The sequence below is a fragment of the Apteryx mantelli genome, chromosome 28 (assembly GCF_036417845.1).
Source record: "Apteryx mantelli isolate bAptMan1 chromosome 28, bAptMan1.hap1, whole genome shotgun sequence".
NCBI classification, from domain to species: Eukaryota; Metazoa; Chordata; class Aves; order Apterygiformes; family Apterygidae; genus Apteryx; species Apteryx mantelli.
The window spans coordinates 2,290,174-2,312,442 of NC_090005.1; the positions used below are offsets into that span (position 1 = coordinate 2,290,174).

Here is a 22,269-nt window from a genome sequence, read left to right on the forward strand (position 1 = left end):
GCAGGGCCCTTCTGCCCCAGATGCATCGCATTGCACCGGGGGGAGCCCCTATACAAAGCGTGCATCCTGCCTCCTCCAGCATAGCGGGGCCCCTCCACCCCGGGTGCATCGCATTGCACTGGGGCAGCCCCCGTGCAAGGCGTGCATCCTGGGCCCCTCCACCCGGGGTGCATCGCATTGCACTGGGGCAGCCCCCGTGCAAGGCGTGCATCCCGGGCCCCTCCACCCCGGGTGCATTTCATTGCACTGGGGCAGCCCCCGTGCAAGGCGTGCATCCTGCCCCCTCCCTCCCCCCAGCCAGGGTGCATTGCTTTGCACCGGGAGCCCCCGTGCAACCTCCTACCCCCCTAAAGCCCGGGTGCACCGGCACCCCCCGTGCAAGCCGTGCACCCTCACCCTCCATCAGAGGGAAGCCCCCGACCAGCCCGAGCCCCCCGACCAGCCCCCGCCGCCCCGGGAGCCCGGCAGAGCGCGCGTGCGCGCGGGGCGGGGCGGGGAGGGGCGGCTCGCGCACGCGCACACGCACCTCCTCCTCCCCACTCCTCCCCCCTCCCCTCCCCGCTTACGCAACGCGCCCCTGGCGCTCCTCGCGCCGCCGTACGTGCGCGGCCGCGTGGCGCCGCCGCGCGCACGCGCACGCGCCGTCCCTCCCCCCTCCCCCTCCTCCTCCTCCTCCCCCTCCCACTCCGCTCCGACCGGCCGCCTCGTGCCGGGAGCGCGCGCGCGCCCCCGCCCCTCCCTCCTCCTCCTCCTCCTCCCCCTCCCCCTCCTCCTCCTCTTCGCCGCCGCCGCCGCTGCTCGCCCGCCCGCCCGCCCGCTCGCTCCGTGTGTCGGTGCGGTGCCGCCGCGTCGCCGGTAGGAAGCCTCCCCCCCTCCCCCAACCCCCCTCCCCGCGCCGCCGCCGCCGCCGCCCTCCCCCTCCGCCCCGCCGCGGGGGGGCGCAGCCCCGCACCCCCCTCCCCCCCCCCCGTCCCGCCCCGCCATGCCGGAGAAGCGGCCCTTCGAGCGGCTCCCCGCCGACGTGTCCCCCCTCAACTACGGACTCTGCCTCAAGCCCGACCTCATCGACTTCACCTTCGAGGGCAAGCTGGAGGCCGCCGTGCAGGTAAGGCCGCCCCCCCCCCTTCCCCTCACCCTCCTCCTCCTCCTCCTCACGGCCGGGCCTGGGGGAGCCCCGTCAGCAAACCGGGCCCGGCCCCCCCCCCCTCCTTCCCCTCACGACCGAGGGATCCCCCTTCCCCTCACCCTCCTCCTCCTCCTCCTCACGGCCGGGCCCTGAGGGATCCCCCCGCCCCCCTCAGCGAGTCGGGCCCGGCCCCCCCCCCCCCTTCCCTTCCTCCTCCTCCTCCTCCTCCTCACGGCCAGGCCCGGGGGGAGCCTCCCTCCCTCCCCCCCCCTCCCCGCTGAGGGATCCCCTCACCCTCCTCCTCCTCCTCCTCCTCCTCCTCCTCCTCCTCCTCGCCCGGGGGGATCCGTCCCCTCGCAGCCCGCCGGGGCCTTCGTTGCAGCCGGTGTGGCGGCGGCCGGGCAGGTGCAGGGGAGGCCTCGGGAGCGCTGGGAGCGGCGCCCTCCCCCGCCATTTCCATTCAGTGCCCGCCGCGTACGTGTGTAAGCCCCGCCGGAGGCCGGGGCCCGGCGCTGGGGAAGGGGAGAGGGCGGCCCGCGGCCCCGCCCTGCCCGCTCCTTCCCCGGCAGCGGCCTGGGAGGAGCCGGGGGGTGGCTGGGGGGGGGGGGGGGACTCGCCCCTCCGCAGCCCCCCGGCGCTGCCCCGTCGTCTTCTTCCCCCCCCCTCCCCTGCTGCCAGCACGGCTCCGCTAGCCAAAGTCCGTACGTAGGTTAGGCGCGGGGCGGTGGGCGCCGCGGGTATCTGCCCCGCTTTTCCCCCCGAATTTCCCCCCCGAATCTGTGGCGAGCGCCCTGTTCCTGTTTTCAGCCCCCAGCGTGCTGCTTTTATGGGCGTCCAGCCACTCAGATGGCTCGGGATTTTGCTGGAAAAGGCTGTGTATACGCTACCACATATACAATTAAATGAGAACTCCCCTGGTATCGTACGGGAAGCTGGTAGGCCGCAGTGCTGTGAAAAGCTTGAAGTCAGCGAAGCAAGAGGCTAAGTTAACAGCAGGAATGGGCGTGCAGGCTAAAGCGCTGGGTCTTCTGCTATTTCTGAAAGGCAAAAGCTTCCCCGGGTTCATGCTTCAAAGCTAGAACGTTTGGTGAAAGCCCTGAAGTCTCGTAGTCATTCTCAGACTGCTGTGCCTAGCAAGATTCCCTGAATTTGCTTTCATGTCTTTCCTTGTGCAGTGACTTGAAATAGATACAAAATTGTAAGGACTTGCTGGACTCTTCCTAAAATTGGGATGACTGTATAGTGAACTCAGAACATTTGAGGGAGGTTTTAAATACTTTGAGATGTGTACAGATTTAAATCTTTGTCTAAAGGGTAGTTGAAACCTTGCTTTAAAATTGAAGTTGCACTTGGGTAATAAAAATGCTGAAGCACAGGTACTGTAGCAAGTGACTCACTGGGCAAGTTTCTGGTGTCTGTGGAAGTAGGGGAGGGCAAAAGGCTATGAATGATAGTGAATCTTGTGACTTTATATAAGGACCTGGAGGAAGATGACCAGAGATGAGTAAGTTAGTGTCATGTGGAAGAAATACTGAAATTATGAATTTCCACGCTGATTTTGTTTTAGTTCAAGTCCTCAGGCTGCTGCAGTCTTTAGGGTCTCAGGTAGTTTGACAGTATATCAACCTGGGTGAAAATGCTAGCTTGAGAAATTCCCAGTCTCTTCCGTCTTAATCCTAGCCACCTATTCCTGTCTTCACACCCAAGCTGCTGTTTCTCAGTCCTGTTACAGCTGTGGGGCTGTGCTGTAAATGGGATCACTGAAATCATCTAGGTTAAAAATAACACTCTGGGGGAGGGGAGTAGTGGCTTTTTAAGTCAGCATTGCTACCGAGGAAAAAGTAGTATTGAACAACAGCCTTGGAAATTTAGCTTAAATCCAGGAATAACCAGGATTTTGAGGCTTCTTGTAGGGATGGTATTTGGTTTGCAGATTTTAGCCCTGTTGAGATATTTTTAATACTGTTTGCAGTTCAGGGGATTGCTCAATGAATTCCTAGAGCAGCAGATACCACCTGACAATGCAAAATGCTGGACTTTTCTACAGTTGTGGGCATGTGTTAAGGAAGAATAGTGATCTGTAGGCTTAAAGGTTGTCCAAACCTTTGTTTGCATTGTGGTAAGCACAAAGTTTCCACAGTAGAGAGAGAGAAAAAAAAGGGGGAGATTTTAAAACATCTAAAATATATACTTAAAATTTTTTTCATAACTTCTTAACAATTCAGATGTGTTCCCAATATGTTTTTTTTATTTTATTGGAGACATTAAGGATAAACAGATATAAAAGTGTAGTTAGATTTGGTTCTCACTGCAGAGCAAACTTGGGTTTAAATTTAAGTTATCTTAACATCAACAAAACAATTTTTTGTTGGTGGAGTTTGATCTCTTAAGTCTGGCCTAACTCAAGTAATGAAGATGTAGATCAGAATGCCAGCTTCAGTTTAATTAATGATGCTAACTCTCCGGTGATGTTGCAAACTTTATCACTCCAATGCTGACAGACTTCCAGCAGCTTCCCACAGTTCCCCGAGCTGACGGTTTCCTCACAGCTGTCTGGGAAAGAATCACAGACGGAAGAATCATGAGGTCGTTTCCCCAGATGCACGCAAACAAGTACAGGAGAGAGGTAGAAAGGTGGATATGGTTGAGTGGTTGCATGCCTCTTTTGAGTTAGAAAATTGGAGAATTTTGCTGTGGCTGCCAGTGTCCAAAGCACAGGAAAAACACATTATAGAAAAAAAGGAGAAGATAACTATTCTGTAACCTTAATGGAGAAAAGAACAACTAGCCCACCTAAAATATTAGGTGGACAGAATAGTTCTGTACAAAGGAATGGCTTATTTAATAATAATGCACTGATAGATGCTAGTTGTTTATTATTGAGCTGGGATTGAATCTAGAAAATAAAAGATCGTTTGTGTGTTTTTTAATCTAGTTGATTCACTTGAGGACTTGCTGGACATTTTTACTAGCATCTTGTAATCAGGCGGAGTGTTCATTAAAGAGCTATTCTGTTTTTAGCCTTCTTTGTGTAGGCATCAAGGTAAAGGTAATCTAGTGTTAAGGCACAAACCTTGAATTTTCAGATTTGGGGTACAGGTTGAGAATAATCATTAGATACACTGCCTCCTCTTGGAGGTCCGGGTATTGTTGTTTATAATAAATCAACAGTAATTATTAGTCTCTCTGCCACCGTTCCAATATGATAATGGCTGGGCAGGCAGTAATATGCATTAGGTACTTAAAGAAGCGATGCTTTCTGACCTGCAGGGTGAATACTGAAACTTTGACACTGGAATAAGTTATGATTAATCACAAGGTTATGAAAACTTGTCATTAAGTACATCAAAAGTGTTTGTTTTCCTTGTTATATTGCATCTTTAGTACCAAACTTGAATTAGTGAAGGCTGTAACATTTTATCAAGATATTTACAGGTAAGCACTTATTAAATGAATTTGTATTTCTCACTCAGAGCCCTTAAGCAGGATTTGACTTCCATGTAGAATTTTTAAGTCTTTTGACTTGAGCACCAAGACCTAACAAAGTGTTAAATAACCTTTAATCTTGGCTTTGGACAGTAGAGTTCTGTAGGCTTTTACACATATAAGTAACTTAACAAACACTTTGTCTCTATGCCACAATAATAAATGTTACACTTGTATGGTTCCTTCAAATGAGTTTGGGAGGATAAAGTCTTTTATGATTAAAAGATAAGGCTGTTGCTTCAGTGTCAACAGTGACCAGGTTGATTTCAAAGACTTGAAAAGAAGTAGTGTGTGTTGTATATTATGTCACTTCTAGTTTTCAAGTTAGAGAATCTGGCCCTCTGTCTACTATTTGTTATTTCTTGATGAAAGATCAATACTGTAATCTGTCTCTTGATAAAGTTTAATTTTATAGCCTTTTGAAACTGAGCTTGTTAAGTATCTGATAACCTAAATATTCAGTTTGGTCTGATTACTCAAGTTTTTTAAATAATGTAATTTGTGGTTATATGAATACTTTGGAAGTCTGTAGAATTATGCAACATTTATATAAACTGACAGTTTATAATTGCTACTTACCACAGTTAAAAAACAAAAATCCTTAAGGATTCCTTGGAAAATAGTTCATTTATCACAGATGGGCAAAATGTGGTTGTAGGAGAATCAAACATTGCATGTCAGTAGCAGATCTGGAATTGAAGTACAGTTGTCTGCTCACAGTCCTGTGTTTGGCCTGTTAGTTAGGCTGTCTTTTAGTATTTTAAACTGTTGATTTGGGTGGGGGAATTGGGTGTGGATGTTTCTGAACAAGCACAATTAAGTTTTTTTGTTTTTTTTTTTAAGTAGAAATAGTTCATCTACTTTATTCATCTATTAGCTGAAGAGTTAATTATTATAACCTTGATTCTAAGGGTCAAGCTATCAGTGCAGTGCAGTCGTATTATTCAGTGTCTAGTTCAACTTTATTCCATTCTGCTTTTGACTCCTGGAAGGCTTAACTGAGGGCTGGGAACAAAGAAGGGATGTGCTGTCATTCTGTCCTTCAGCATCACATTGAAAAAGCAAACATGAGCTAACTAGCAACAGAAATAATCATCTGCCTTCCAACATTTATTTTAAGCTTCTAAATGGAAGTTCTTAATGCTGTCATGGCTCCAAACAATCACCTGTTGGGCTTAGGGTGTAGTAGCGCAGAGCTTTGGAAAGATACAAGGTTGTGTTCTAACTTCCTGGTATTTACCACTGTATAAGCAACTTTCTTTGGAGAATGTTGTGGCAATTCATTTCTTTCTTTACAAACTACAGTCAGAGGTGCTTCTGGGTCACAAAACAGCCTATCTGTTACTTAAAAGAATTTACAGCATAAAGTAGATGGCCCTTTCAAATATCTTCTTTTGCAGTCCCTTTAATGTCTTAGGGATATTCTGTTATATTTAGTAATGTTTAACCTGTATCGGTTGCTTTTTATAGGTTGCTTATGCAGTATCTGCTAGACTAAAGATGTGTAGTCTTCTGATCTTGCTGTGTGTCAGTTAAAGATTGCAAAGCTCTGTATGTAAACCTTGAAAAATTCAGCTTAATAGATGTAGTGTTTGTGGGTCAGTATCTCTTTCGGGATGGGGGGGAAGTTGTCTACTATAAGGTCATATTATTTAGCATTGCAATTTAAATTTACAATATTTTAAATTAGATGTGAGTATTAAAGGTACCAAGCTGTGTGTCAAAGTCTGTTCAGTGCTTCAAAGTCAGGAGCTCTTGGTTCCATGTATCTTTACAGCACCAGCTTCAAAACTAGGAATGTCTTTCCTTCTCTCCCCCACAGAAAGACCTTTTCAGTTATGTAACTCATAAGGCTAAAATGATTGCATTAATCATAGTTACGAAGGGATTTACTTGTCTGTGTGAATTTTACACTTCTGAAGTATGCATAACAACTTCAGATGAACGTAGTTGGATGCTTTTTCAAATGAAGTGAATTTTTTCAGTGGGCCAATAAGTCTTGGCATTGGTAATTTTACTACTTTGGCTACCATAATTTTCTCTAGATACAGATTAATAAAACTTATTCCTCTTCTCATTGATGTTAGAAATTCTGAAAAAGATGCATCCTAGAACAGAGTTGAAGTAACTTTAGTTGTCTGTTTTTAGAGAGCAAAATGCTAAAAACATACATGCTTGTTATAATGCAGCATTTAGAAAAGGATTCTGAAGCTGAGAATGACAAGATTTTAATTATCTAGTCTTACGAATGGCTCTGGAGAATTAGTTCTGAATATGGAAGGTGTCTTTCAATGCACTTCTTTCTGTATTTCAGATACATAGACATTCCACTGAAGCCATTCAAAATCTTGTTTCTAATGTCTTACAAAAGCTTTTCCCTCAACTCCTCTCCTGCTCTGATATCTAGTGAGAAGCAAAAAGCTTTACAGCATCTTTGAGTCCTATTTGGCAGAGTTTTGAAAATTCCTTCATTATTTACTTGGTTTCAAAATAATAGTGCAGGTGAGGTTGTCTGAGTCTTTACTTGTGGCCCCCATCAGTGGACTTAATGTGCAACATAACTTGAAGATAAGAGGGGGAAAAAGAGTTGGACAGAAATATCTATGGAGAAAAACAGTTCTTTGACATTTTAAACTAAGACTGTATACCAATATGTTAAAATCAATTCAATTTTTAAAGCTTTGATTTTTTTTCAATGCATTTTTTTCTTAATATCTAATTTTTGAATTTTTAAATGAATTATAGAATAACTTTCTTTTTAGTGCTGTGGTTGCATTTGGGGCACTTTTGACAAAGTAAGTGTCCAGGTCTGTGAATGCAACTGTGACTTTATTGATTATTATGAGATGAAAACTATAAGAAGACTCTTTGAACTATGCCTCCCAGGCTGATGCTATTTAGATTCATAACATCATTTGAGATAGGTAGTAATTGTCTGCTGAGTTGCTACTTTTCACCTTTTGCATTTTTTGGGGGCACTAAGGCAAGCATGATTTTATTATCTTATGTACTAAGTTGTGCATTGTGGCATGAGTAATAGTCAAATAATTGGTTTTTCTATTTCTTTTTCTGTTCCCAATGATATTACTTTGGAAAACTTTGGGGGGGGGGGGAACTTAAGCTGAGATCTTCTGTTGGGCGAGATTTTTCTCTCCAAAAATGAATGCTGAGCATGAAAATGGATGTGTAGGGGGATGGGAAGCATGTTTCATCTTTTTCTGACAACAGGCTACTGGCAGAGTCAAAAGGTCCTAAAGGTCCACTGTTTTATTGCAGGATAGACCTTCTTGTGGGATCTTTGTGTGGCTAATCTTGATAGGTATTTGAACTCTGATTAATGTTACTGTAGTTTCATCTATTGGATGTAACAAGATTAAAGTTTTGAAATTCATTCCTTGGTTCCAGATATTGATCTTAGTTCATCCTATTCTGCTTTTAAGCATGTCAGCTTTATGGCAGAATTGCTTTCATTCTGGCCATTTGTAGCTTGGTATTTATTATCTTTTCCCTCTCCTTTTTGACTAAATTGCTTTGATTAGCCTCCTCTTTTTGAAGAGTAAATTTATTTTATCAAACAGTGAGGTGAAGCAGGGATGACAGTTCACAGATATGCAGTTTTGTAATTGGCTATACCTTATGCAGTGAGATGGTTTTTTGCCTTTTTAACATTATTGCATTCATGAGAAGTACTGCATGAGCATAAATACATCTTCCAGAAAATAATTTTCTCAGCACTATAAAAGCAGTTTCAAGGTATTGCATGCAGTAAAACATATTCATCTTCATAATGTATGTGGCGTCTGTAAGCATCAGGATATAGGTTCTAGTGAGGTAAAACGGTCATAAGTATGTTGGGTGGTTTATAGTTCTGTTTCTGTTCTTAAAAGTGGTTTTGTACTTCATTATTTTTAGTGGAGTAGAGGGGGAGGCGCTTATACTAGTACCTGTGTGCCAATGTGAAAACTTTTTTTTCTTACTGAGTTGAATTATGAGAGCCTCAGAAGTGTGCTGTGCAGTACACAATGAATATTCATATCTACATGCTGAATTTTGCCCTTCATTTGTGGGAATTAGAGGGTAACATTTTTCAGGCACCCAGTTAACTTGATCCCTTTAAATGTTTTCTAGTATGTTGCACTCTTTTGTAAAACTGACTTGATATTTGTAGGAGGTAAGGAAAATCTAAAAATAGGTAATTGCCTTTCTAAGGGTCCTCTGAAGTTGTCTCTGCTTAAACCCAGACTCTCGTATTCTGCAGTGGAAATTATTCTGTCTGCAGAAGAGTTTGTTTTTTTAAAGATCAAGTCTATTGTTAAAGCCAGTATTGTCTGAAATTTGGGTCACTCTTTATACATCTTGATTTCTTAATCCTGAGAGAGTTGGATTTGTAAACTGAAGAAAGGTCTCTACCAGTATATTTATAAAAAAATTTTCTCATCCTGACTTTTCTGTGTTTTGGAAGACTAAAAAAACAAAAACAAAACAAAAGAACACCAAAAACCCCAACCCTTAATCTTGTGATGAAAATTATTGGGTATTGATCTTTGTTTTGGGGAGGTGGTGTAACCCTTTAGTTTTACACACACACACTAAATTAAAAAATTAGGATTCAGTTTATTATTCTTTACTAGAATCTTTAAATCTAACCTGTGTCACTTCAGCTGTTAAATTTTTTAGTCTTATGCCTTGGAAGCATCCTGTATTTCATGTTGTAGTGCCATATTAAGTTTATTAGGTAACATTGTTTTGTTTTTATAATCATGAAGATGCAACATGGTGAAAACAACACAGCTCTTCTCACACTGTTCTGTATGACCTCCTACTGCAGTGTGTGACAGATTTGTCGAAGTTTGAAAGGTTCACTAATATTTACACTTGTCAAAAAGTATAACTATAGATGCGATTATTATACAAACCATTCTGTTATTAGGAATAAGCTATAGACATTTGCTTCAGAAGCAAAACTGGCCACTGTCGGAGGTTAGAAGGAAACTTCTGAATGAGGTTTGTCTCATATTAACATCCTTTGGGGGGCTGTTTTCTCTTGGAGCGCCTGGTATTAGCCCTTATGGTTAACAGGTTATTAGACTAGATGGAGCATTCTTCTGATGTAGGGACTACTGTTAATTTATACATTTACATTTCTTAAGCCTCTCTTATCACTGGCTAGACTTGTTTTCTGTCCTGTACACAATGACTAAGGAGCGATTCTTTTAATGAGTCTAGGTAGAGTGACTAAACACTGACTATCTGTTTCTGTTTACTCGTCTTGTATAGGTACTGACATTTAGCAGAAATGGCAGAAAGATGCTTGAACTGTGACCTGGGGCGTGTGTGCCGAGCCCTGTGCTAACTTTGCTACGGGGGAGAAAGCTCTAGGTTCATGGAGAACCAGTTACCTCACTTGCAGATTGGTTCAGTTGGTTCCAGCTGGGTGTGTTGAAATGCAGATAACTAGAGTGACAGATACAGGTGTTCATTTGGTGTTAAAAAGTTATAATAGCAAAAAAATCAAAGTAAGGATATAAGTCCTTATGCTTTAAGGAGTAAACTGGCTGGAGCAAGGAAGAAGTTTCTTCATAAATACATTATATTATAGTCACTGTTATAGCAATCCTTCTTCTTTTCCTCGAAGAACTGGCATTATCTAATGCCAGAAATTGTATGCTGGTCTAGCTGGACTATCAGCTTGATCTAGTGTGATGATTCTAGTGGTTTTAGGCATAAGTTTCTAAATAATTCCTCATTTCACTCCCAAATATTTAACCCCCTTTGTAATTAATTGATATTTAATTTGAATTGCTCTGTACACAAGCTCTTGCATCCAAATAGAGTGCTGGCAGAGTGCGACAGTTTATTACTATGCTGGGAGCTGGCCACTTGTTAAATAAAGCAAAGTGTGTGTAGTCAAGAGCTGGCAGAAGGAAAGCTTTCAGGAAAATGTAAAGGCGAATTTCTTGGCAGGTGGTTTTACCCTAAGAAGTTCTTGTAGTACAGTGTTTTAAACTATTGACACTATAGGTTGTATTTCTGATCATCTTCAAAAGGTTTAATTGTGTTCCAAAGCATTCCACTTTCATTATAATCTACTGTAGGTCATCACTAAAAAGGAAGCCTACAGTCTTTCTATCTTGGATTTCCAGGGGGGTACAACAGCCCTATTGTCAAGCTTATGTGCCATTTTTTACACAAGGTCCTTTCCCTTAAATAATTTACAGTCTTGATAAATAGGCCTGGATAGCTTGAACATGATTTAAGTATGCATGTTCTGGAAAGAATGAGATCAGTCAGTGGTATATCTTCTTCTTTTTTGCCACTCTGAAGCACTAAATTTAGCTTCAAACACTTCATGATGGAGGTTTTTTTTAGTTTAAATGGAAATGGGAATGCCTACCAAAAGAGGGAGCTCAAGAGAGTAGGGTACACCATTTTTTCTTGATGCTGACGAAATTCTCTTACAGGTAAAACAGGCAACCAACCAAATTGTGATGAACTGTGCTGACATTGACATTATTACAGCTTCCTATGCGCCAGAAGGAGACGAAGGTAGGAATGCTTTTTTGCTGGATTTTCTACATGCTAATCTGCTTCATTTCTGACATGAAGTGCTGTTGCTAACAGTTAATAACCTGCAAAATACTTTATAATATTAGCTCTTGAATATAATTGTTTAGTTTGTATAGATGTTTAAGATGTACATTATAAGCTCTAAGTTGTTTTATAGACCATCCTGATGACCATGTGAAAAATAGGGCACAGTCTGTGGGAACAGTGGCATATGTGTTCAGAATCCATTTATAAGGGTTGTTTTTCATTGCTCCTTATTACTGAAAAGATGTCTGGAAATGCGTACTGTTCAAGTATTTGCTTCAAAAAGCGTAAGAAAGCTGAAACTAACCTACTTCTAAAAGCACCGAGTTACCTAAAACTTCATTCTGTTCTCATCCCTGATATTTACATCACATTTTAAAAAGTTAGCTGAAACTCCTATGAAATCTACATTCTGCTCTGTAGTGCCTCAGTGTTATAGATGAAAGGATGTTTGACTCTTTCGACATGATTATTTGTCTGTATTCCATTATACATGTACAAAGTTTTACAAATTAATTGACACTGAGGGGAATGTTCCAAGTGCAGGGCATCATGAAAAAAGTGATTATATGAAGGAGACAATGGCAGGGACACAGGTCAGTGAAAGACTGGAAGTTACTGAAGAAATTCAAGAAGTAGTTACCTGTTAGTAACACACTGTTACAGTAGTGGATGTCTTCACTAATTGTATTTTGGGGAGATTTGGCAGGTATGAAGACACTGTAGCAATTAAGGCATGAAATGATTAAGGTGTGGAAAATAAACTCTATGAAACAGAGTGATACTCTAATAGTCTGCAGAGCCTTTCTGATTTTCTTAAGGAGCCTTTAGTATTTCAAGGATAATAGCTATTTGGTCCACTGTGCATGACTGTTTCTTAAATTCTCCAGGCAGCAAAAAGCTCCTAGAACTTCCCTTTCTGTGAGGAAAATGCCACAGTGATGTCATGAAGCACTTTAAAACCATGATTATGAATATGAGAAAGGTGTTCCTTTGACTAGGTTTAAATTTCTGCAGTATGCTTATCCAACAGCTGAAGGAAGTTGGAGAAAAGGACTATACTTTTCTGATCACCTAAAGAAAAAAAATCTTAATTTTCTGGGCTGGATTTGATAGAGACAATTTCAGTTCTTGTTTTAGTGATATTCTTTGAAATGACCTTATCCTATGGCTAATAGATTTTTCATGTGACGAGGAACATCTGTGATAAGTCTTTGTTTAAACACCCCCCCCCCCCCCCCAAATTTAATGTGGTATTAAAGAAACCAGAGGGCTTCCTAGGTGTGGTTGTGAGCAGCTGAGTGGTGCCTAGGTAGACAGGAATCTGTGCTCTAAGGAAGTAGCATTCAGTGGGTGTGTTGTGGAAAAGTGGAGCTCCCTGCAGGAAGTGTCGTCCGTAGTGAAAGAGGGCGGTAGTAGAGTATTACCAAATAGCTTGGAATCTGGCCACTTAGCTTTGATAGCGAAAGAATGCAGGGCTTGCTGTTCCATATGAGTTTAATTCAGATTACTGGATTGTACCCTGGCACTCCATTCCTGCATGGATTTCACACACTGCCGTTAGTGGTCTTTAGTTGATTAGATGCACTGTGTTGCTAAGCACTCATGGAGCTATTTCTTACACTGGGTAATGAGGAGATAAAGAGAATGGTGGTAATAAGAGTGTGTATAGAGTTTATCCCACCTACCACTATGCCATAGGCCCAAACTGCACATTAATTTCTCATTTTAGCAAAGAGAAACTGACTGCAAATGGAAAAGGTACCTAAGAACAAAGGGTCTTTCCACTCAAATCAAGGAAAATACCTTAAAAAAAGAGAGGACGTTTGTGTATTATCTTGTTTTCAGAGCTGTTTTCCCTCCCCTTTAGAGGTCTACTTTCATATTCTTTAACAGTGATGTACTCTCCTCATATCTTTGAAGTATTAAGATCAGAGCTTAATGTAGAGTATTTAGGTTTGTATTTTATTTCTTTTTTTAGCCTTTAGAACTGAGTAAAATGGAAATTAGAAAATCTTTGGCTTAAATTCTTTCATTCTGATTTTCAGATAGGTTTGAATATGGCATTCTGGACACACAGGAATATGAATATGGCACTCTGGTTATGGGTTAGGCACCCATCTCTCCAACGGTTGTAGCGTAAATATTTAAAATACAGTCTTGTTGCACGGAAAGCATGTTTTCTATAATTATAGTCTGGCTTCATAGGGTTAAAACATATCTTTCAGTCTGGTAAACTGCCAAATAGTATAATGGCTTTCGAAGTAAAATTGCATGAAATTGGCAGACTATTTGCTGGCACCTGTTGGTACAGATCAAGTCAGTCTTACTAATGCTGCTATTGTGCACTGCTTTTAGATGGTAATTGTATAACTAGTCTCAAAAACAGAACACACAATATAGTCCTATGAACCAACAAAAATACCAGACAGATCAGTTGGATTTAGTTACTTAGGTAAGCCTTTTTACAAGTTACCTATATAGAATATTTGAAAACCAGTTATAAGATCATGATGCTTTCTCCTTTCAAGGCTCTGGTGAGGAATTGCTACCTCTTTTAGTTCTGTACTTCAGTGGGGAAGAATTTGTCTCATGCATACATTGCTAAATGTGAGACGAGATAATGGGTCACTTATCTTCTTTCAAGTGTAGTTCTATTCTGAAAAGTAGCTGTGTGAAAAAGGGACCTTCTTGTTCAACAGATGCATTCCCTTTATTTACGGAGGTGATCTGTTGACTTTTGTGCAGAATAATTTATTCTTTTAATAATAATTACTATTTGTCTTGAGTATCTAGTGCATTTGTAGCAGATTCAACTGTGGCTTGTGCAAGAACAGAAATCTTAACTGAAATTGTGGACTGTGTTTTCCCTCCCCTCCTATTCATTCTTCTGGAGATGGATGTAGTAGAATGTGGTCTTTGGAATTTTAATGCAGATTTGCAAGGAAATCAGATTATTGCCCCATATTTGATACAAAGCTGAAATAGGGTCCTCTAAGAACCTTTAAAGCTAAAGTAAGTTTTGATACACAGTCCACAATTGAGTGAGAGTAAAGAATGAACAAGCAGAGATTGATTACTCAAAAGTATCGAGTAGAAAAACTTGCAATTTCATCACAAAACTAATGATTGTAGCGATTGTAACTGGAGATTGTAAATTTGTTACTTGTGCCAGTTACGTTGTTTCTGAGTTTTCTGTTGCTAAAGTTTTTATTATGTTGCCTCCCTATTCCCACCCCCCCCCCCCCCAAAAAAAAAAAGTCATAAGGAGGAATTGTTTTTGTTTTCCAGAAGCTAGAGGTTTTGGTATTTGTAGTCAGATGTTTATAATGCAGCCTTAGTGATTAGTTATGCATGACCTGTACTACCTTTGTTCACGTGGTTGGCTTTGCTGAACTAAACGAAGAACTGAGAAGGCATATCCAAGAAGTTGGTTATTAAGTTAAATTTTAGGGTATTGAGTTTCATACTTACTGAACGCTGAGTAGTTTGAGCTTCCTGTGAATCTCTCTTTTTAAGGAGCTGTGAAATTAAGCATGAAGTCATAATCAGCAAATTACATTGTGTTTGTTTAGCTTGGAAAGCTTTTCAGATGCTGTGGGGTCTAAAGCAGCTTCTTAAATTTTGAGATGCTCAAAGAGCAGTAATTGGTAATTTCATATAGGAAACTACAAGTAGCCATAGTGATGTTGGTTTAGCAGAAATAATTTAGTGAACTTTTTGGTTTATATTTCAACTTTTAAAGTTTTTTTTTTTTTTTCCTTTTAAGATTGCCAGCACTCATTATTTTAGTCTTTTCCTTCTCATGATGGTAGGGACGTGCTTGGATGCTGGTGCTTAAAGCCATGTGGTTACAACAGAACCTCAGTTTAGAAACAGCAACAGAAAAATTATGAGTGTTTGTGAAAAGCTAAGCAACATGACCCAAGTGTATCTAAATGATGCTTTCCAGTGGCCTGGAAATACCAGCGGAATATTGACTTTAATATCTAGAGTACAATTTCATGATGAGTGTAAGGGGGGTGCAGAGTCACTGCAACTCTGAAGAATACTAGCTCATTAAGCTACCATACATTAATTGCCAGTGACTTCTCAATGCCATAGAATAGTGGCTACTCAAAAAAAAATGGCTTGTGCAGGACAAAGTCTTTTACAGTCGGCTTGACTTCTAACATTTATAGCTCCATCTTTAGCACTTGGCTTTGTCCTTGTTTTGAAATAGATGTACATTTGACATGCTGCTTAAAACCTTTGGCTAGGATCCAAATTTATAGGCATGTAATACAGAAATTGGAATCATTAATTGATGCATCCATCTGGTTACTGTGCAATTTCAGGAAGTACTCTGTAGAAGGACTGTAATTTATTTAAGATACTATTGTAAAATTGGATATGTAGTGCTCTGTGTTTGGGAGGGTTGCTAGATCCTATTTTTATGTATTTTTCCAAAGACATTGAGCACTAACAGCTTTTTATTTTCTCATGCTACTTGGTCCAGACTGTGTACTAATGTGCCAGTGATTAACTCACATCCTTGCAGTGCCAAACTCTCCAAAGTTCGTAGACTGCCAAAATTGTGTTGTTCTCCTCAGGAGCTTTTGTATTCAACTCTGTCAGGAATTCAGACAGCCTTTTACTGCAATTACATCTTTGTTATAAGCAATTCTCCTAAACTCTTACAAAAAGTATCGTTGACGTTTCCATGATCCTTTTGCTGTGGATTAAATTATTGGCACTGAATAGTTTCAAAAAAAAAAAAAAGTTGAAATTTTGAATCTTTGGTCTCATTTTTATGCCACTGTTTTAGGAATGGCTATATAAGCAGCTTCTTTGAGAATTACACAAAATTTCCAGAGTTGAGCATGGAAAGACACATGATTCTAGACACTAACTCATAAATGAGTACGTGTCTTGTGAAGCTTTAAGTGAGTTGCCTGTTTTTTTGCTCCAGATGTACTTTTGCCATTACTTTTAAATTTTCATCAGAGGATAGTTGTCATGGCAAGTGAGACAGTCCTCAAATATCACAAGACTCATGGCCTTCTTTCGTGAAGACTGTGATCAGTATATATTGGGAGTGTGCAGCGTTACTAGTGAAATGGTTACTTTCAGCATATTTAAACTGTAACTTGTTTAAACATTGTTTCTAACCTTAGGGTCAATGGGCTCTGACACCAAAATTAGGGTTGAGAGGTTTTGCGAACAAAGTTGCTTTCTGCATGTCTTAATATGATTTCTTAGAGTCTTTTTTTTTTGGGGGGGGGGGGAGGAATGAAGGGTTTCACTCTTCTAGTACTCATAATGTTTACCTGTGTCTTTGCTAGTACAGGTTAAAAAGATTATGAAGCAGTGGAGCTGCAAATTTAAATACACTTAGGAAAGATGACATGTTTGGGCAAGGAGGAAGGGGAAATCTAATATTCATTGTCAACATTTGGCAGAAGATCTGCATAACATGCATTCTTTTATATTTCTCAGTTTCAGTAAATTGGAACTATGTATCTGAAGTGGTATTGCTTTTCATCACTGTCAGATTGTTTCCATTAGAAGTTGCAAAAAGATAGAAATGTTTTTGGTTTGCTGTGGTTCTTTTAAAATACTTGGGGGGTGGGGGGGAGAGAGGGGGACTGCATTCTGGTTCTGATCTATATCAGAAGTTCCTCAGGTTTTCGTTCAGCCTCTGACCACAAGCTGACAGCTCGGCATCTGCAGGCTGTCCAGTAGTGATGCTCCTTCCAGGCAGACTAACATAAATTTCTGACAGGTATTCAGCCCCTCCTTCCATGTTTGACAGAGGTCACTAATGTGCTATCTTAGAACAACAGGTTTGTTCTCTGTTGGACTCTAAAGATAGCCGGGGTCAAAAGTCATCAAATCTAAATGATGTAGTCAGCAATCAGTTCCACTCCTTTGTGTTACTTGGAAGCCCAGTATTGGCCTGTATTTTCAGACTAACATGTTGCACATTAGCATTCTACTGAATAACATCTCGCCAACTTATAATGGATCTTTTCCTGCCTCAGTATTCCACAGGGAAAAACCTAAACCCTTACTTTTCTTCCTGGGTAAACTTTGAAAGAGACTAGAAGGCATTGCTCAGCATATGTTAGTATTTTAATGTCCTAGGCATGCATTCTTTTTAAATTGTCTATCTCATCCCACTTAAAATATAGATTTTAAAATGTTGGAGCTCCTTAGTACAAACCAGTAGTCTAAAGTTTTTCTACTCGCTTCTATAAAGATTTTTTTTCTCTTGAATTTGTTCTGTATTGTATTTTTTTTATAGCTAGAATTGTTTTATTGTAAGAATTTTGTATTATACACCCTATTACAGTTGTTAATGCTGATTAAACCCTGAGCAGAGTACTGTGAAACCAGTAGTTAAGACTAATGCATTCATGGAGTTTCTGCATTAATGTTCTGTGAGCAGAGGTTGGTATTTACTCTGTGTGACTTAACGCTGAAATCGTAATATGCCAGAATAAATAGCACTTTATTTTATAAAAACAAAAACATGTTTGCTGTTAATTTTATCACATATGGAACGACTTCACTGAGCTGAACATTTGAGTATGCTTAGGTTGCCTTTGAAATTGTATACTTGGATTCTTGTAATGATACTTGATCCTGGAGAATCTTCAATATTAAATTGTTTCAAACAAGGTTTATCGCTCAGAATTTTCCATAATGAAGAAGTTGATATGGGAGTGTGTTTTTCTTTTAGGGTATTCACCTCTGTGTACCGCAGCAGTTTCCAGTGTTCTTTTTGTCCTTTTTCCTGTGACCATTCAAAAATTAGTATCTATTTCAATAGATAACTGGAGCTATTTACTAAATATGCCTTCCTAAGTGAATTTTGAAAGTAACTGGAGAGACTGTTTGACCCTTGCTAGCATTTCAATATCCTAGGTGTGTTTTCACTTTGAATTCAGTGATGTAAGTGGGATGGGATAGACAGCTTATACTAGGAATGCCATTATTTTGAACTAGTCTGTGCGTTTCCTGAATCCTTTAGAACTATACTGAACTGTGGAATGCTTATTGTATTTATAAAGCTCGAATAATACATCAGTATACCTGCACAGAAAAATGTCTTGCTATGTACAGGCTTACAGAGTTTGCTAGTTCAAGACACTGATGTGTGGTAGAAATAGTGTTGCTGTTTTGTTCTGGCACAGATTTGCGTTCCTTAAAGACTGCTAGTATTGTGGTGTTTCTGTGGATAAGGACAGAGCAAAGTATATAGAACTTGCAAAATGAGATCCTATGTAGCTTTTCTTTTTTTTCTTTTTTTCTTTTTTTTTTGATTGAAGTAGCATAGATACAAGTCACTTCAGATGCAGTGAATACCATTGGATAAATTAGGAAGGAACAAGCCACATGGGGTGTTCTCTCTTAGCTCTGCTAGCTCTAGGCTGCAGGACAGCTTAATTCCCGTGTACTGATTTCCCCCTCCCCGCAATCTGTCCAGCTTGGCCTCATAGTTCAGATGTTTGCATCTACAAATAGATCCAAATGCTGTGCAAATGCCATAGTGCTTAATATTCCAATTGAGTTTGGATGCCCTTGTTGAATGGTATATAAACTCTGAGGTAGGTCCCTTCTTCTGAAGACAATTTTTAAATAAAATCAATGTATTTTTTTTCTTTGTGATTAAAACCAAACACACACCTTGCTTTGGACATTACTGTGTTTTTCAGACTGAGATCCAGAAATTAGTTAAATCATAATCATTCTCTTTTGGGATAATTAGCATGAATCCTGCTGCACTGATGTAGGCATTTAACATTGAGGGAGTTTGTGCAATATTTTACCATATGTCAGGACTGTAGTAGTTGTCACCAACATTCTTGACGTTGTACAAGACACTGTTCCTACTGTAAGTTTACAATTTAACGGTATAGCTTTCATTATTCCCCACAGCAGGAGGCTTCTCAGGCACATGAGTGCAGCACTCTGATGGACAATATGTATGGCAGAAGTGGAAGGGAGTGTGAGGTGTTTGCTTGAGTCTGTGGCTCATGCTCTGTAAATATGGTGGATTTAGTTGTCTGAAGCCATATAATATAACATGGAACTCCGACAGTGGCATTTCTTGGTTGCTTACACTTATATTTTTCTGGATTATTTGAAATCTTAATTGATGTGTTCAGTAACTACAGCATTATTGTTACATTCAGCTGATTCAGTTCATTTTAAAGCACCAAAATGCTCATGAGTTAAAGAAACATCTCTGGGTCTTATTTTGAAGAAGGTAATTTTTTTTAATCTTTCAGAGGTACATGCCACAGGGTTCAACTACCAAAATGAGGATGAAAAGGTTACTCTTTCCTTTCCCAGTACTCTTCAGAAAGGTAAGAGGTATTTTCATGCTTGCAGCTTGGCTCAACTGTGTGTTTAAGGTGTTTGCTCTTTGAAAAGCTAGAAGAAGATAGTGCTGTCTTCTCTTAAGTTACTAACTGTGAATGTCATGCTCCCTAGGGAGTCTGTCCGTTTTAAGTCAACAGAAGACTGAAAGAATGGGGTTCTTTTAAATATCCATTATCTAGCTGAATTGGGTTGAAGTTAATTCTGGAAGTATTTTAGAGATCAAATTCCCTTAGCTAGTACAAAGAATGCATTTCAAATAAGTGTCATAAAAAGTTGCTATATTTCTAGTTTTGCAGTAAATATTTTGATTGTATATTTGACTTGTCAAAGAATGGACAGTGCTAGATTTATTTATAACAGGCAGTGCAGATTATTTGCTTGACTTATGACACCTCTTCTACAAAGTTCCTTTGATACTAAAATTATTGATAAGATCAGTAGGAAACGTAAGTGATAAAATCACTTTCACTCTAGGCCATGGAATTGGAAAGGTTGTTTCATTAATAGTGCTGTTTGCTTCTTACTCCTGAGATGATTCTAGTTATTTACCTGCTATTGGGAGTTAAGCACAGAAGCTATTTATGTTAGATACTGATGATCTGTTCTCCTCTTACCGAGAAAGAGCTAATCTGAATTACTGCAGTATTTTCCTAGGTGTGAATGTACTAATTCATTTGAAACACTGCTACAGTTTTTTGCTCTGAGGGATTTGTAGACTGGAACTCAGCTCCACAGATTGAATAAAGCAGTTTTATTTCATCTTTACAAACATAAATGTAAAGATTCTATGGTGAGAAAATGTTAGTGTTTCGTTCTGCGGGATATTGGCATGGTGCCTTTGATGAAGATCAAGTTTCCCCTTTCACACAGAGACATCAAGGGCAGAATAAATCCCGAGACTAATTGACTTACAAGCTAGAATGCAACCAGTGCTCCACCTTGGCTTCTGTAGTAGATTTCTTAGTATGCTATTATTACTTAATAGCTATCCTATATTTCTGCAAACTTTACTCAAAAGTAAGGGTTGTAAGATCAGACTTTTCAGTTGGCTTAAAAAGTCTCTGCAGGTTATTGCAATGTGTTTAGGAGGTGAGAAATGAATACTGCAGGAGCCTGTCAGGAATTTTACCAGTCAAGTGCTAAAACACTTTGGTGATTCTGGCTTTGCCTGCTTTCCTTACAACATTAAGTTCTTCTGGAGCAGTATTTTATATAAGGACACTGAAGGGTTTGAGGGAGGCTTGCAGAAAAATGATGGGTTGAGATGAGTTAAAGGGACATGTTATTTCAGAAGGGCAGTGGGCCAGTTAAGTAGCTTGGCCTCAAGGTCCAGACCAAATGAATGTTCTGTTTGGCACATGCAAATAACAGTGTCCCATCTGTTTTCGTTTCAGGGACAGGGACGTTAAAGATAGACTTTGTAGGGGAGCTGAATGATAAAATGAAAGGTTTTTACCGAAGTAAATATACCACACCTACTGGAGATACACGCTATGCTGCTGTCACTCAGTTTGAGGTATGGGCTGTATTTTTTGTTGTTCCTGATGTAGGATTTACCCTTAAAAGAAGCAAAGACCTGATTTCCTAGCTATAGCTATAACCTCTGCATAAATTTCAGAAATCCGTATTTTTTGCTTCTTCTCTCAAAGTGTATGGGTAATACTAAAAGCAGTCTTTGCATTGTGACTTGAAGGTCAGTAAATTCAGGATTTGGCAAAATCCCCAGCCAAGGATCATGCCTGTATGTGGTAAATCATATATGTACAATAGCCGCAATGTTTAAAAACAGCTCTTTATGTAGCTGTGGTCAAATAAATCTGTATAAATTGCCTTCATGAAGTATATTAAATCTTTCAGTAGAGTACTCTGACTTTCTCTCTCAGTATCGTAATAGTATTTGGCTCACATTTTGGATGCTATCTCAAGTATTATGTAAACTCGGGATGTACTGACAGAATTTTATACCATACTGTAATTTCATGGTTATCTGCCTGGTTACATAAAAACATGGAGTACTTACCTAGTACAAATAGAACATTTCGTGCGTGCAGTCTAGTGACAGAATATAAATAGGTGGTCTTGTGTGTACTGTCTATGAACGCCTGGGTGCCCTCTCTGCTTTCACATGACTGAGCTTTGCTCCTGTCATGACTCTGCTAAAATTTGCTCAGACTGTAGAATTCCATCGGAGCACAGAGTGCTTTTCAGCTCTTTTTTTTTTTTTAAACTGAGAGTGAAGTAAGCTATCACAGTAGGAATTAAATGCTCTAATTTAGGGATCAAGGAATATGAATGAGGAGACTCTTTATACCAGTGACTATAATTCACCCAACTTCTTGCCTGTAGAATATAGTGAAATTGTGTCTGTTTTATTGCAACAGCCTCTTGTGAAAGACTTATTTGGTTAATGCTGTTATTTCTTTAAGGCTACTGATGCTCGCAGAGCTTTCCCTTGCTGGGATGAACCTGCCATCAAGGCAACATTTGATATTTCATTGGTGGTCCCTAAAGACAGAGTAGCTTTGTCAAATATGGTAAGTAAACTATGTTTTAAATAAAACAGTAATAGTTTTAAATAAAATTGTAATAAAGCCAGATGATTATTTGAAAGTGAATGTGTTTTAGTGACAGACAGAACTAGGAATATAGACTGTATTGCTACCTATTACTAAGCGGTTCTAAACTGAGAGAACTTT

At 40.3% G+C, this 22,269-nt stretch overlaps 1 protein-coding gene across 3 annotated transcripts in view; it reads left to right on the forward strand.

Moving 5' to 3' along the window:
- Positions 1-972: 972 nt before the first annotated feature.
- Positions 973-22,269, forward strand: part of NPEPPS (aminopeptidase puromycin sensitive) — a 41,088-nt gene continuing 19,791 nt past the window's right edge. For 2 of the 3 annotated variants that reach the window (XM_067311807.1, XM_067311810.1), the window contains exons 1-5: positions 973-1,105; positions 11,074-11,158; positions 19,480-19,557; positions 20,968-21,089; positions 22,000-22,107. In XM_067311807.1, the coding sequence (XP_067167908.1) occupies positions 983-1,105; positions 11,074-11,158; positions 19,480-19,557; positions 20,968-21,089; positions 22,000-22,107 (516 nt within the window). In that variant the 5' untranslated portion in view covers positions 973-982. Of the gene's footprint in view, positions 1,106-3,712; positions 3,753-11,073; positions 11,159-19,479; positions 19,558-20,967; positions 21,090-21,999; positions 22,108-22,269 lie in introns of those variants that run through there. The other variant, XM_067311809.1, reaches the window with a different exon arrangement.